The sequence below is a fragment of the Schistocerca americana genome, chromosome 5 (genome assembly GCF_021461395.2).
Source record: "Schistocerca americana isolate TAMUIC-IGC-003095 chromosome 5, iqSchAmer2.1, whole genome shotgun sequence".
In the NCBI taxonomy this organism is placed as follows: Eukaryota; Metazoa; Arthropoda; class Insecta; order Orthoptera; family Acrididae; genus Schistocerca; species Schistocerca americana.
Window position 1 is genome coordinate 375,426,370 of NC_060123.1, and position 16,690 is coordinate 375,443,059.

The window sequence follows — 16,690 nt, forward strand, 5'->3', positions numbered from 1 at the left end:
TCCCCTTCCTGGGACAATGAATTCACGGTGTTCTTATTTCAATTCCCAGGAGTGTATATCCCACTTTCCTGATGAGGCAACAGTTTGTTGCGAAAGCTTGAATTTTGTGTGTATGTTTGTGTTTGTTTGTGTGTCTGTCGACCTGCCAGCACTTTCATTTGGTAAGTCACATCATCTTTGTTTTTTTTTTATATATATATATATATATATATATATATATATATATATATATATATATATATAGTGACAGTAGAACATTTATATGATTTTAACTAGGGCAATGTTTAGGATGAGTCAAGCAGAGCATAGCAGCACGCAACAGCCTTCAGCTGTTAGCACTGATAATAATAATGCAGTAAGAAGTGTTGTAGGACCGATGGCTACAGATAGCGCAATAGAACGCACTGTAGACACGGCTGGAGGTGTAACAGCAAGTATGCAGCATGGATTAGATACATTGGTAATTATCATGAGACAGATGCAGATGATAACCGAGAGCATGAATACTTTGAAAACCGACATTAACACGAAATTAGCCTCAGTTACTGAAGGGCAAAATGATTTGAATACGAAATTAGCCTCAGTTACTGAAGGGCAGGAAAATCTGAAAACCGACATTAATGCGAAGTTAGCCTCAGTTACTGAAGGGCAAAATGATTTGAATACCATATTAGCCTCAGTTACTGAAGGGCAGGAAAATCTGAAAACCAACATTAACGCGAAATTAGCCTCAGTTACTGAAGGGCAGGAAACTCTGAAAACCGATATTAAAGCACAATTAGTGACAGTCACTCAAACTCAAGAAGAAATGAAATTAGTTCAGACTGAGATTAAGCAGCAGTTACAAGACAGTTTTTCCGAATTAGAGCAGCGGATAGAGGCAAAGACCAAGGAACTCAAAGATCAGGCTGAAGAGATGGAACGAAAATTAACTGCACAAATAGAATTGGTGAAAGCACAATGTGAGGAACCTACTCACCGCGTACGTGTCGAAATGAAGGAGTATGTGGCTATTAAGATAGATACTGTACGGGAACAAGTGGAAATGGTTCCACAATTAGTACAAAAGCAAGACGCCATGTCATGTGCAATTGCGCAACTTCCTGAATTGGCACGTACACAGACTAACCTAAAGGAAATCGTTGAACATCTGACAGAGTGTCAAGACATTATAGACCACCAAATTAACGTATTAACGGGTAAATTATCCGAAATCACATTAGAAAACAAAAGGCAAATGTGTGAAAACGTTGAGCAAAATGTTAAGGCTGTATTCCAGAGTTTATCTGGCAAACAGGAAGAGAATTTGTTTGCTAAAGGACTTGAGGAGGTGCGACAGCAGTTAGGTGCTGATTTGGAGCATTGGAAACAAACAATAGAAGAGTCGATGCGCGCTTCACAACAAAGCTCAGAACAAATGAATACAGGGCAGCAGCAGAAGTTGGCAGCGACTATAGAGCCAGTTACTGCCCATTCGCACACAATACCGACTTGTGTAAGTAATTCAAACATTAAATTGCCACAAGCTGGTTGTTCGCGTGAATTCTTATCTAACGGAGATTAAAAAAGCCTTTGCCATGCCAAAGAAAAAATGATAAAGCATCGGCAATTCCAGATTTTTAACCCTGACAAAAGGGGGTCCATCCAATTGTTTTTATTCGAAGTTTCAGAGGAATGCTACCCAGAAATTGGTCGGAGTGGCAGAAGATCAGTTTTGTTACAGGATATATACAAGATTCGGGGGCGATCTGGGCCTAGGACATAACTTCTGTTTGCTCGACATATGATGATTTTGAGAAGGCGTTTTTAGCAAAGTTCTGGTCAGAAGGGGTACAGGAACGCCTAAGGCAGGAGGTGCTCTACCCAGAGCCTTTCTCCTTTTCGAAAGGAAGCCTTAGAAAGTATTTCGAAAAATATATAAATAAAACGAGATACTGGGACAGACCTATGCCCTTGCCAGACATAATAAACATACTTAAGGCAAGACTACCAACTAGCATCCGGAATCAATTGATTTATGGGAACGACAAAGACTTGGAGTCGTTCCTCACGACGTTAGACCATATAGATATTATCGAAGAGAACAACCAGAAAGCCCGTAATAACAGATTCCAATATAGGGAGATAGAACCTCCGCCAAACGGTAGGCAAGGTGGAAGTATGTGTTATACCAATGGCGATCAATCGACACTTAAAGGGAATGAACAGAGATCGTTAAATAATGGAGAAACCCCTCAAAATCTCAATAGTAATCCCGGCAATGGTCTTGCGAGGGGCTATTCAAGCAACAACAGGAATGGGAAAAGATACAATCCCGTGTGGGGGAACGAAAGAAATTTCAGACCCCAAGCCTGGAATAATAACAATAATAGAAAGTGGAATCAACCGGGGGGAATGAATTCAAATAGCCAACATCAGCGGGGACGGACATCTACGAATCAACCGGTAATTACCGAAGTGACGGATGATGTCAACCAGCAGACAAATCAAAATACAACAAACTTGTAAGGACCCACTCATGCCCCGGAGGAGCGGTCAACAATTGGTTGAGGGGCAACAGGATATGTGTACCCATGCTAACGTATAATGATGGACGATGACTGGCAGATGAAATGACCGAGGACTTGAGAACCACAAGATAAGGATAAGGAACAGGTGGCAGTAGCCGAAGTGCAAGTCATCATGGGCCATACCTATAGTGGCAGTTTTAGACACAGCTGCAACCACAAATGTTATTTCGGAGGCACTATTCAACAGGATCAGATATATAAGACGAGTACCAGTATTTCCAGTTCAAAATTGCAGAATAATAGGCGCCGTTGGGGCTCGATCGGCTAATGTAAAGGTGCAGTCACTACTTGGTGTGGAATTCAGAAATGTAGCAATATTAAGCACATTCCTTGTTGTGAAAAATTTGGTGGTAGATTGCATTATCGGAGTCGACAGCCTACGTCAATACGGATGCAGAATAGATTTTAAAACCGGAAAAATTTGGTTGAATGTTAATAAACAAGAAATTGAGTTGGAGTTGTTGAAAAACAAAAAGCCTTACGAGAAAATATAATTGTGGGATCAGTGTGCAAGTAATCAGGACGGCCAAAAATTTGAAAGAGCATGTAATTAATGAGTTCCAAGTCAAAGAAGATTTCGGTCAATTAGTGTTTGAAAAGTTAAATGAATCCGACTGCATTATCGAAGATCAGAAGAAGCAGCTCAATGAATTATTATTAACGTATGAAAACGTTTTTGATGAAAGGCCAGGAGTTATTAAGGGATACATATGCCATCTCTACGTTAAGCCTCACGAAACGTATTGTAGACCTTTCTATACTGTTCCCTGGATGTTAAAGGCTCAAGTTCAAAAGGAAATAGATCGCATGTTGAAATGGGGTTTGATCGAACCCTCTGCAAGCCCATACTGCTCCCCATTGCAAGTGACAGAGATGAATGCTCGTAAAAACATAACAATAAACTGTGTGTGTTTAGTGTTAGAAAACTTTAAACTGAAATAATTAATCAGTGACACAGATTGTAGAAATAGTGACTAATTATTTCTACGAGGGCTGCAAAGAAGATAGTGGAGATAGGCTTCACCTGTGTGTGGGTAAACATGGAACTTTAGCATTGCTAATGTCATCAAGAATTATAAAGGATCTGAATGATCTTCAAGAAGAAAGAAATATTTCCCGAAAATGACGCTGCATAATCAAAAGAGGTTCTCAGTGAATGTTCATATATAATTTCAAGTGCACGCTTAGATGTGTAAACGTGTGAAGTGATGCGTTTAGGCAGTGAATCATGAGTGACGGTTAACGCCACAAAGATAATTTCCCGCGCAAAACAATTGACGTCGGCGCAAGAGTTAGAATCAATATAGACGACACAGATATGCTTTGTAAGAGACTCGCATCAAACGCGAGGGGAAACTGATTGATGTTGAACTTCAAAAAAGTGTCATAATTAGACATTAAGAGTTCTTGATTTATTGTTGAATGTCAAAAGAAAGTAATATTCATAGAATTAGTAGTTATTTAATGGGTCTTGTTCACTTCGGAATTGTGTTTGAAAATCCATTTCCATCTATGTGCATGTATGAATGCCGGATGAATCAGAGAATAAATGAAAGAAGTGAATCCACATTCCTCACTACTAATAACTTTTACATTACAGCAATCAAGCGGAGAAATATATGTATTTAGGATAAAAATTTTATGAGTATAGATAAATGATATGACTTTTCAAGGAAATGATGGATTATATCTTTGTATAAAATGAACCACACTTTCCATTATTCGATGATTTGAATCCAAAATCTGCTGCAAGTTGCATGAATCCTTTAAATTACGAAGAATAAATCATTGACAGAAAATGTGTCGGAATTTTTGGACTTACAAGCACAAGTGGTGATGCGAAGTCCAAAAGAAAATTCAAACTAGAGTAAATATTATGATGTTTTTGGCAACAGCATTAGTCAATGGATAAATGGAAACTTTAAGTCAATGGCTAAATTCCTTGCAGTACATCGTAAGAAAAAGGATGCATGAAGCCATAAGGATTTTGTTTTCAATTTAAAAATTATTTTTTCTCTTCTGTAGGGTTTCCTATCTTCTATGTACCGTGGACTGGGGGTCTAGGCTTAAGAGGTTTTCCAAGCTTTCCCTGCTTAAGAAAGTTCCTGAATGGGTAGACCCTGATAACAGTTTCATGAAAGATCATCTTCCTTGGTTGTGCACAGCAGATATAACACCTTGATGCACGTAAAAGCAATACAGCCGCGGTACCTGTCTCTTCATTTCTTCTGTTTTCAATGTTCCTTTTCTTCGTCTGTCTTAAATATAATTATTTTTTTTCAGTCGGAGGACTGACACTCATCACTTCTGGGTTACCCACACTAATAGATAGATTGCGAAGTGTGTTCGGTAAATCAAAATTAGGCTCACAAACTTCACTCACTGCGAGGGGCATTGTAATGTTCCCACAGAAAATACCCTCTACCACACACCAATTAATCACTGTCAATCAAACCATCCACATTCATTCACTTTGGAAAAGTATCTGATCTGATTTTCTCGTAACATATGCGGCGACAGCTCGACGATGCCAAAGTATTTTCTAGTGTGTTTATTCTTTGAAATAACAGAGATGCATATATGCATTCTCCATGGTTGTTAGAGTGGTAACTAGGACAGCTTCTGGAGTATCTGTTGAGCGATTGACGTGTTTCTGAGAGATACATATTCTGCTTTTCTTCTCGCTAAAGCGAGCCAATTAACATTTGTGCCACTAGCGGTTTGTTTGAAGAGAAAGAGACTGTAAACGGAAAATAATTAAGATGTGGAATCACCGGAGATCTGGACATGTATTGGAGATGGATTTAATACACGATTTCCTTCATAAATAAGGTTTGTGACTTTTTTGTTCTGGACTGAATGAACGAATGAGTTTTTTTCTGAATCATTTGATGATCACGTTAGCCCTGTAATTAGTGGGGAAGTTTCAGCTGTGTCAAAGAGAGCCTGCAATCACTGAGTCTGTGTTAAATCGTCCAAAAAGGCTTCGTACACATCTGGAATTCGCAATCTTTCGTAAAAGGAACAAATTGTCCACACGATTGATTTTCCCGACTGAATGCAGTGTTTAACAGTAATAATAAATGTAAAGATTTCTTGCAGCAAGCCAGCCGCTGATTACCAAGACGAAGGACTCCACCAAAGATTCTATTTGGCTGATTTCATGTAATGAAATATTACATTAAAAACTGTACATAGATAAAGGAGAGAAAGAGAGAGAGCGAATGAAAATAAAGATAATACTAATAATCCTCCATTAGTCTAACTTTTCGCCTGTGTTATCACAGATCAGCCATGAAATAGGAGGCCCTCACTTTACCGTATAGATTTATGTGTGAAGGTGAAGGGATCTTAAAGGCAACAGATACACGTCTATACAGACAAGACATTACACAATGTTAGCGACTAGCTGCATTCATCATCTATTCTTACATGAAGAGACGGCAACTTATTATCCTTAACATTTTAAAAAATGTTAAAAGTGCTTGACTGATTATAAAGGACTATGGGCATGTGTTTGATCCATACGGTCTGCACTTGCCTGAAGTGCATGAGAGATAAGCATGAATAAACTGTATAGTTTGTTGGAAGCTACTGAAGATGACCCATAATATCTTGCCAAATGAGACTGCCAAGAACTTGGCATGTAGAGCCACATGCTGCTCACTTGGCTGTGCTCACTAGTGCATAGGCTGTGAAGTCACAGAGTGTGGGTACTGGAAAACATTTCTTTAGTCGCCACTAAAACTTGTGCAGTGTGGTGGCAAAACTACCTGCCATGTTTCCTTAGCTATATGGTAGGGCCACTTGCTTTGTGAGTCACCTACATAAAGCCTCGAAAGATGAACAAAAACGTACATGAAAGTTAACATTTTGTGTGTTGTAAACTAAACTACGTGACTACATCCAATCAAATTAGGAAATACAAACAGTACCTTTTCAGATTTTTTAAAAATCAAATCATAAAATGTCTATTTCTGTATTTTTTAATAACTTCCTGTAATTATATAATTAATGTGATAGATTTGCAACAATTATGGACAATCCATAATAGTTGGCAGCCATGCACTATGAGCACTACTAACTAGTAGATCCTCTCTCTGCGAGAGAGGATACTGCCCAGTCTGGAGGTGTGTTGACTGGACTTCATTCTGACTCAGGGTTGGAAGAACAACATCACAGTCTGGTATTTTCTATAAGCTGACCCACTACGTAGCCCTTCACAAATCCTACAAGAATTCCCATTTACTTCATTCAAACCTGCAGCAATAATTTGTTAACTTCAATGGATTTCTTATATAAAATGACAGTAATGGCCAAACACTTCATATATTTGTTTAGAGGTCTAGAAACTGCATATAACACACAATAAACAAACATATTTTAAAAATGCAGAAAGTTAGCACACCTGGACATATTCAGTGGCATCTGGAGCAACCAGCGTTGCCGCAAGTTTCTCCAAGTGAAATTCCCTGACATTTCCCTGATGTTTTAGCATTTTTACCTGACAAATTTTGAGATCTTAAAGGTAATTAAAGGAATAAGATGACAAAAAATGTAAGGACTTCTGCATTTCTAAATGTGTAAGCAAAAATCAAGTACTGGCGTGAACATCTTTTGTCACGAACTGTTTTTAGATGTAGAAAGCAAGCCAAATGGTATATGTGTTTCATTAAGACCACTGATGTTATTTTATTTCAATAAAACAAAATACATTTGGTGACAAAAATACGCATTTTGTTAAGAGTTGCAAGACAGGTTTAAAATACCTTCAATGATTTCAGAAATAATCTCAGAAAAAAGTAGGCCTCTCGAAAGAAGTGTATAACCAGGGGAGAGTTGTGCAAACCAACGCTGTAAGTGACCTCCAATAAAATGTTGTTTCTACGATGTTCATTCCTAACGGTTACTGCCCACTGTGTTATGTCTATTATTTTACAGCTATTGTGTGGTTTTTCCTTCAACAAATATGTGATTACATAGTGTACAAACTGCCAGCAACTGCCACAGTTTTCTTCTTCTTATTGTCCATACCCTCTTAACATATAAACTACTTTTAAAATGCCAAAATGTACTAGAATAAATAAAATGTCTATAAAACACCACACTGTGCAATGTACTTGCGGTGTGACAGCAGCAATTCCTGAAATCCATCGCTCGCCACCCCGGCCTACCAAGGAGCACTACAGTCTTTGGTCCACGGATAAATCACAAAAATCTGCCGCATTATGTTACACACAAACAGAACTGACCTGCTGGCAGATCGATGAGACTAGATTTGATGGGCAAAGCTTGCACATTAACGGGAAATGGTGGGCTTCAGATCGGCAGGCCCAACCCGTTAGAGATACCCACAGAAATGGCCTGCAGTTTTGGCCTGTGTGATGAAGCAAGCTGGGATAATTTTACTTCCCCTCTTGTTTTGCCATCTGCCTCCTTAAAATTCATTTTTTTCCACTTTTAACTAATTACCATTAACATATGTGAATATAATGTGCATTTTTGTAAATGAGAAAGGTTGGCCCTTAGTTTTAAAGTAAATAACACCAGACCTAATTTTGTGCCTAGTTTTATGTATGTAATTGATTTTCTAATTTATTTTTACTATTACTAGTTAGTATCTTTTACTGTAGGATGAAATCAGTAGTTGTTTCGTAACTTAAATTTCATTGTTGATGTGTAAACAAATATGAATTGTATACTAATTATAAACATTTGGAAGATGAAATACTAGTAATCTTAAAGTATTTATTTGGCTCTATTCAAAAACATGTTAGCAAAACCAGCCCTTCATTAATTCCAAAGTAATTAACAATTTTGTCAAAAGTATTGTTTGCGTAACTACATTTGTTAATTTCATGATTTGAACAAATAATTCATCCTAACCTTTGTAGTAGAAGAAACTTAAAAAGAACCAATTTTTCGATGTATTCAGTTAATTTATTGAGTTAAGTTTTAATTGTAATTTTTATAAATTAAACATTGAACAATGTGAAGTTTCAGTACCTATTACTGCGAAGATATATAAGAGCCCAATTTTTGGTCACAAGACAGTCAGACCACGGCTGAGTTTCAGACAAGGAAACTGTGTTGGTTAGAATGACAACAATGCATCAACTTAACAGTGTAATAAGTGTTACACAATTAGGCTGTGTTAAAACAGTGACAGAGTCTGCTCCATATGTACCTTTCTATTCTTCAGGAACTGTGAACTTTGTGGTTAGGCTTTTACTGTTCGTAGATGTTCAACAGTAAACTATTGTAGCAATATGTGGATGGTTCACCTGTTAACTATTGATGAGGCTTATAGGAAGTTAGAACAAAAGTGCACTGGTCATATATAACTGCATCTTATTGGGGGGTTGTGAAAAGTGAAATTAAAAGACTGTGAAACGCAATTGTGCATCTGTCAGCTACATTATTTACCATAGTCAGTATCCAAATTACAAACCCCATTTTTCAGCCAGTGTAGCAATGCAATACGTCAATACCGAGAGCAACAAACGAAGAGGTAAACAAAGCAGGTGAACACCGCCACACCCATCTCTGAAGTTCAATTGTGTGGCCAGGTATTCACATGCCACAAGCACCATGTTGATGAAATGAGGTTGTGGTGATCAATCCATACAACAGACAACTTGCGCAAATACTCTGAGAATCAATACCGATAAGGATAGGTAACAACTCACCGTAAATATGATCACTGGGCAGCAGACAGGCACATAGAAAGACAATCATGCTCTCACTACTAAATTTTTGGTCATATCCTTTTTTAGAAAACAAAGAGCACACACACATTCACACAATACCTCAGACACAACTCACGCACTCATGACCGCTGTCTCCAGCCACAGCGTAAACAGACTGAGAATCAGATCCCAACAAACCACTTCTCATGCCTCCCTGCCTCTCGTCAGCAGCTGCTAGGCTAGTGGCAAGAAGTGGTGGCATCACTGACTGAAAGCTCAGAGGAGTGGTAAAAAGGGAAGAAGTAGTAATAATGAGGGAGTAGGGAAATGGCACACATACTCATCTGCACCCAGCCAGGAACAATGCATGACATCTAAGTAAACAAACGATTTCATCTACTGATACAAACACGAGATTTTTCCAGAGTTTTTTTTTCCAAATTTCCCTGATACTTTTGAAATTCTCTGATATTCCCTGATTTCCAGAACTTGTGGCAACCATGGTAACACAGTTGGACTGCATTTAGCAGCTGATGATTACTAGTGATGCACAGATCTCTCAATGGACACATAAATGCAGATATGTCCATACCATTATCTAACAATTAACAGCTGCTGAAATGAAGTTTAGTATCCATAATGATGGAAAATATATGAAAATAATGTCCACAAACTTTCTCTGTACTACAAGAAAGAGGCAATACCCATCAGTTATGAAATTGCAGCAAGTACATTATCAGACCAAACGTTTATGTTATATCTCATACCTACAAATAGTGTAAACTTCAAAAACCTGAAATTCAATACTGAAGTAAAATTGTGACTTTTATCCAAAGCCACTGAAAGCTTTTAGAGAAGTATTCCCATTTCCAATACATGAAGAGAAACTAAGAAAGAACAATGCATAAAAAAAGCAGAGATTGCATACAATTATGATTTACCCTGAAACATATTTTGTAGAATGAGAATTTTTTTATTTCATATGTTTGACACAATTTTTAATAGTACTTAATTTTTTTTCTGAACCAGGTTGCATCAATCATTCTTAAACAAATTTTAACAAAAGTAGTCTGAATCACATACCTTGAAGTTCACAGAATTTTATTAATGCTGGCTTATCAAATCCAGAACTTGCCGGCAGATGTTTGACAAATGACTGTGAAGTATAACAGAGTAGGCCAATGTCCATGGCCCACATCATTAAACAGTTTCCAGTCACCGCAAGCACATATCCTCGAAGACACTGAACTGCCAAGAGTGGGTGGCCATCAAAAGTGGCATCCTGTGTTTATAAAGAGACTTTTATGAATAAGACATTAAATGCATAAAGATTTTAATTAAAAACTAGGTAGTAGTGTAACTCTCAACTTCTGTCATACACCTATATATTAAAATTAGAACACTTCCAGATTTGACTCATTGTAAGCTTCCCACTCACAAACCCCTCTACATTACAGTGGTGTGCAAAAGTTGAGGACAAAAGTAGCTTTCACATGTGCCATTGCCAAGTAACACAGCTTGATGAAACTTGGACCACATATTGAAAGACCTGCTACAGTATGGTACAGTAGAGTACAGTATAGTACAGTACAGTACAGAAGATAACTGAAAGCAATATGCACGGAGGTGAACATAACTAACACTTTTATTCAATGAGAATAAGTACACTGAAGATACCACAATTTATGATGGTCTACTGGACATTACAAGGTGAGACATGGTTCTTAATAATGTGTGTGTGATCACCAAGGATGGCAATGTCCACTCTGCAAAGTCCTCTATCACTGGCCACAAGGTTGGTAATGAGTTCTTGCGGTAGGGCATTCCAGTCCTCCACCAGCGTGGCTGACAACTGTGGAATGGTCATTTGTGCATGTGGATGTATGCCCCACACATCCCACAAGTGCTCGATGACGTTTAAGTTGAGGGGAACAGGCAGATCAGTCCATCTGCCAAATATCCTCTCATTCTGAGAGCTCCTCCATTTGCATTGTTGAATGTGGTCACACTGTCATTCATAAAAATGCTTTCCTGATAGATGCTCTTGGGGGTAAGAGTACAGAATCACAGTAGTGCTGACTGGTGAGTGCACAATGTTCAAGGATCTGAAGGTCACTACACTCGCGCAACATTACGCCTCTCCACACCATAACACCTGGACCACCAAAATGACCATGTTCAACTATGTTCCCACTCTTTGCCATATGTTGGCACATCTAGGACAACTACTCAGACTGAATCTGCTCTTTTTTGAGAAAAGAAAGCAACCCCACTACCCATTGGCCTAGTGCCTATGCTCCTGACACCATCTCAAACAGTGGCATTGACAGATGGGTGTCAAAGGAACACACCTTACTGGTCATCAGGCAAGGAGACCATCCCTGTACAGTCACCATGCCATGGTGGAGGATGAGACTGCATGCACTGCAGTCCTGTTAAATGTGGTTGCAATTACTCCTACTGTGTGACATGGCTCCCTTCTTGCCTGTTGCACAATGTAGCAGTCACCTGCTGCTGTAGTTGACCATCTCCCCTGCTTCAGGCAACAGCACTTGCAGTTCAGAATGCTCCCCATCCATGTAAAATACTGCTGTGAGCAACGCCAAATGGTTGGGCTACATTTGTCGCTCTTAGTCCTTCTTCCAGATTAAATACAAGTCTTTTGCATGTGAGTCAGCCAAATATCGTTTCTGGCCCATGTGGTAATGAAAAATACCACAAAGTGCACTGTAACAGCTCACTGGTCGACATACTCCTTCAAACTACCTCATGTTGTGGGGCCAAACCTATTTGGAGCTGCTGTTATGCTGACCTCATACCATGTGAAGTCTTAGCTGTATGCATATGAGTGGGAAACCTCTGGCAACATACAGTTGTAATCCATTCTTACAGAACCTGTTTGTGAATTTTCACCTATTTCTGAAAGTTATTACAATCAAGGATTCTTTTCTTTTACTTTTTCTCCAACATCTTACTTTTTGTCCAGTTTTTACTATCAATCAACAACAGAAATTCAGATGAACAGAAATTTAGATGCGATATCTGTACTACATGGAAAAACTTCTTCTCTCCATCATCTAGATTTGCAAACTGAATTTGCAATACATTCTATCCAATAAACTCCAGTAAAGAGATGTACCAGCACCAGAGGAAGTAGCTAGGTGGTATCACTATATATTTAAGTGGATCATTACGGTATGTCACAACTGAGGGTTAAGAAAAACTTCTACGGTTACATTTTTGGCAGTTATGTAAAAGCAGTCTTTGCAGAATCAGAGGATAAAGTAAGTTTTTATAAATGTTATACATAGGCACATATGTAAATTTTGCAAAATGTTTTATGTTATTCATTTGAGTTACATGGTGTTACATGGATCACAACTTCATTGTTTCTGTGGGCAATTGTGTGTTCTTATTTTACTACGTAATGTGTTAATCTTTACCCAAATTCTGGCTGATTTCTTCTACAAACTATAATTAATATTTAAAAATAGACCAAAGCTTGAGCTAGTTTATAAAAGGACAATGAAGACAGCTCCCATTTTATTTTTTCCTGCCATTATGTCATTCATATGATGTTTAGAATAGTAATCAGGTTTTTAATAACTTTTATTCTAATCCTTATACCGTGTCATAATGTGTTTGTGTGTAGTGTCAAAGATCATAGTATATGAAAATTGTAAAAGTTCTAAACATCCTGAAGAAGCAATTGCAGAATGTTCGTAACAGTTCTGCAAACAATTCACATAGCTCATTTCTGTGGCAATATAGTTATTAATTCTGGTAATTATTTAAACTGATACACTGCGGGAACAAATGCAAAGCAATGAGCTAAACTTTTCCCTTAATGCACGTCGTTATAAACTGAACTATGCTATTATACAAATTACTGATTCAACTGCTCTGCCACATGCCAGTAACAAATGTCATTGTTATAGCAATTAATTGATTTTGAGTATCTAAACTTTTCCCTTAATGCACGTAGTTATAAACTGAACTATGCTATTATACAAATTACTGATTCAACTGCTCTGCCACATGCCAGTAACAAATGTCATTGTTATAGCAATTAATTGATTTTGAGTATCTATTTAACTTGTGTTAGTGCTCCTGTTGCACATAAGGTAAAGGTGAAACAGCTGCTGTAGTAAAATTGTAACTCTGCAACATATTTAATATGAGCTTTATTTCTTAAATTTCCCTTTTTATAACCACTCTTAATTTTTGTTGATATTAAATTGACCCACTACGCTGTACGTTATTCCACATTCTTCTCAAAAAGCTGAAAATTCTGTTCTAATTTACTTTGCTGGAAATTTAATTGAAGTTGATAAATAAATTTTGAATTTTCACAGAGATACCTTACATCACTAAACCGAAAGCTTGAATTACTATTTCAATACTTTACATCAAGGATGTCAAACCCACAGTCCACATGTGGCCCAAAGCAAGTAAAAATGCAGCCCAAGAATTGACCATCTATCACATGATCAGTTATATAAAAAATAAACAAATAAATTCAATTTGAAACTCCCATCACTTGATGCTATTCTCTCCTTGGTCCATCTCAAATCAACCCCCCCCCCTTTTTCCCCTCCCCCAACACCCACTCAACCAGTGTTAAGTATATTACATACGGCCCAAAAATACTCATATTCTGCCATGTGGCCCAGGTAAGCTAAACAGTTGGACACCTCTGCTTCAAATTTATTGCATATCTGTTCTATGTTCTATTATTCCAGGCAACAATTTGGAGATGTAAGATAGCAAACTGTCTGTGCAATTTTGCCACATAAAACTACTGCTAATTTCCTCAGTTGTTAATGCTTTTCTGGTACCTTGATAGTATTCTTCCTGTTTCACAGGCTTCAGACAGTAAATTATTTAAACTCCTTGCTGCTACACAACTGATACCTAGTAACATAGTAGAAACCTAAGTTCTTGCTGCTGTCATCTTTAGTTACATATTTCATTCCTCCATCAAATGCAGACTGTGATGCTAAATCATCAATTTCTTCTGTCAACCTCTCCTTCTTTGTCCTCTATAATGCTTCTGAACTTTCTCTCCTGCATGTTTTTGGCATATTGTTTCTATTCACAATATTCATTCCTTTGCACTTACAGCAATATCTCACCTAAACTATCACTACTAACATGTTTTCTTCTTAATTGCTGGAAACTGGATGGAAATGGGAAAGTAAGATATAAAAATACTGGCAGACAGAAGTTGTGAGGTTGGTCATGAGTCTGCCTTGATATGTCTGCCAAATGAGTGTTGCTAAGGAAGGCAAGGGTCCAGGTTTGAGAACCTGTCCAGGATAGTTTTAACCGGTCAAGGTGTTTCAAAACAGTGTACACTTCCACTGTATAGGTAAAAGACTCAAACCAGCAATTGATTTTAACTTTCTTGTATACACCACAGTTCTTCTACCAACTGTTTCCCCAACGTCATTGCATTCTGCTTTTAGTCTGTCTAACTTTGCTTCTTTCACTTTCTGTTGACTTTACTTTTAGGGACTTTCACAGCTTTCTTCCTATCCATCGTGTGTGCTCTTGTATTTCCTACATTCATCCACAAAACCAACAGCTTCACTGTTCTGGAGTAGTTGGCAAAGGATAGTGCCAACACAGCTGATGGAAGGGAAAAGGTGTGTAATCAGTACATCAATAAACCTATATGGCATCTCCAGTGCAATTAGACACATGAATTCAGACATGAAGCATGCAGAAAATGATGTAGTTCTGATGTGCAACATTATCATGACACAACTTTTCAGGCTAATACTGAAATATTACTTGATGAAACCCAGGAAAAAAGAAATTAACACACAATTTCAGTGCATCACACCAAATAATTCATGCAACAATGAAAACAGTCATTCTTTTACAAAATAAATTAATTATATAGAAAAAATCTACTTGGCAAGCAGTGGCAAAACACACATAAAAGAAGGTTAGAATTAGGCATGCTTTCAGACAGTGGCTCCTTCTGCAGGCTGAGGGGTTGAAGGGGAAGGAAGAGGGGTGAAGGAAAATTAGTGGAGAGGTCTAAGAAAAATGGTAGATTTTGGGAAAGTCACCCAGAACCACGGGTCAGAGGAGACTTACCAGATGGGACGAGAAGGAAAGACTGATTGTTGAGAACTGCATTGGAGGAGATTTGAAATCCTGAGAGCTTAAAGATGGAAGACAGGGTAAAATGCAAGGCAGAGACTACTGCTTAAACAGCATGCATGGGTTAGTAAGAGTGCAAAGCTGTGTGCATTGTACATAATAGATGTGGGGGGGGCGGTGAAAAATAGATGGGTAAGGCAACGAAAGGCATAGAAAATCAGAAAGGAGTGAAGAAAAGAGTATTTACTGTAAAGAAATGTTGAGACAGAAGAAGTTAACATAAATGAAGGCCAAGTGGGTGGTGAGAACCAAGGATATGTTGCAGTGCTAGTTCCCACCTGCAAAGTTCTGAGAAACAGGTGTCTGGGAGAAGAATCCAGGTGGCAAGTGTGGTGAAACAGGCACCAAGGTCATGACTGTCATGTTGTAGAACACACTCTTCTACAGCATATTGTGTTTTGCCAGAATACACTCTGCCTATGCCCACTCATCCTAATTGATAATTTGGTGATATTTATGCTGATGTAAAAGGCCGGACTGTGTTTATATAATGACTGGTATATGACATGTGTCATTTCACAGGTGGCCTTCCGTTTGATAGTATATGTTCTGCCAGTTACAGGGCTGGCATATGTGGTGGTAGGAGAGTGCATACAGCAAGTCTTGCAGTGGGGATGATCACTGAAAAGGAGCCATAGGATAGGGAGATGGGTACAGAAGGCATATAGGGTCTGACAAGAATATTGCAGAGATTGGGAAAGCTACATAAAGCTATTCTAGGTGTGGTGGGTAAAATCTCAGACAGAATGGATCTCATTACAGGGTATGATCTTAGGAAGTCATGGCTTTGTTGAAGTAGCTGATTAATACATTCCAGACCAGCATGCAGACTCTTTACAGCAATATATCATTCTCACCTCAGCCTTCACTGGATGTAATTATTCCAACAGCCTAGAACAAAAGCAGATTTGCCATGCCATCACATCCAATCCTGGTACAGCTGATCCCTCCACAAAGTAACTTCAGTATAGACCACTGGTCACTCAGTATTATCTGGGTCTGGAATGTATTAATCAGCTACTTCAACAAGGCCATGACTTCCTACATCATGCCCTGAAATAAGATCCATTCTGTCTGAGGTTTTCTCCATAACACCTAAAATAGCTCTTCATCACCCTCCCAATCTCTGCAATATTCTTGTCAGATCTGATGCTCCTTCTGCACCCGTCTCCCTACCCTATGGCACCTACCCCTGTGAACATCACCAATGCAAGACATCTCCTATGCATCCTTCTACCACCACCTCTACCAGCCCTG

General features: G+C 38.3%; 1 protein-coding gene across 1 annotated transcript in view; it reads right to left on the minus strand.

The window, feature by feature from the left end:
• The window catches only part of LOC124616395, a 219,108-nt gene that overhangs the window by 168,405 nt on the left and 34,013 nt on the right, over positions 1 to 16,690 (minus strand). Inside the window, exon 2 of the mRNA XM_047144700.1 lies at positions 10,343 to 10,541. Coding sequence (XP_047000656.1) covers positions 10,343 to 10,541 — 199 coding nt within the window. The remainder of the gene's footprint in view (positions 1 to 10,342; positions 10,542 to 16,690) is intronic.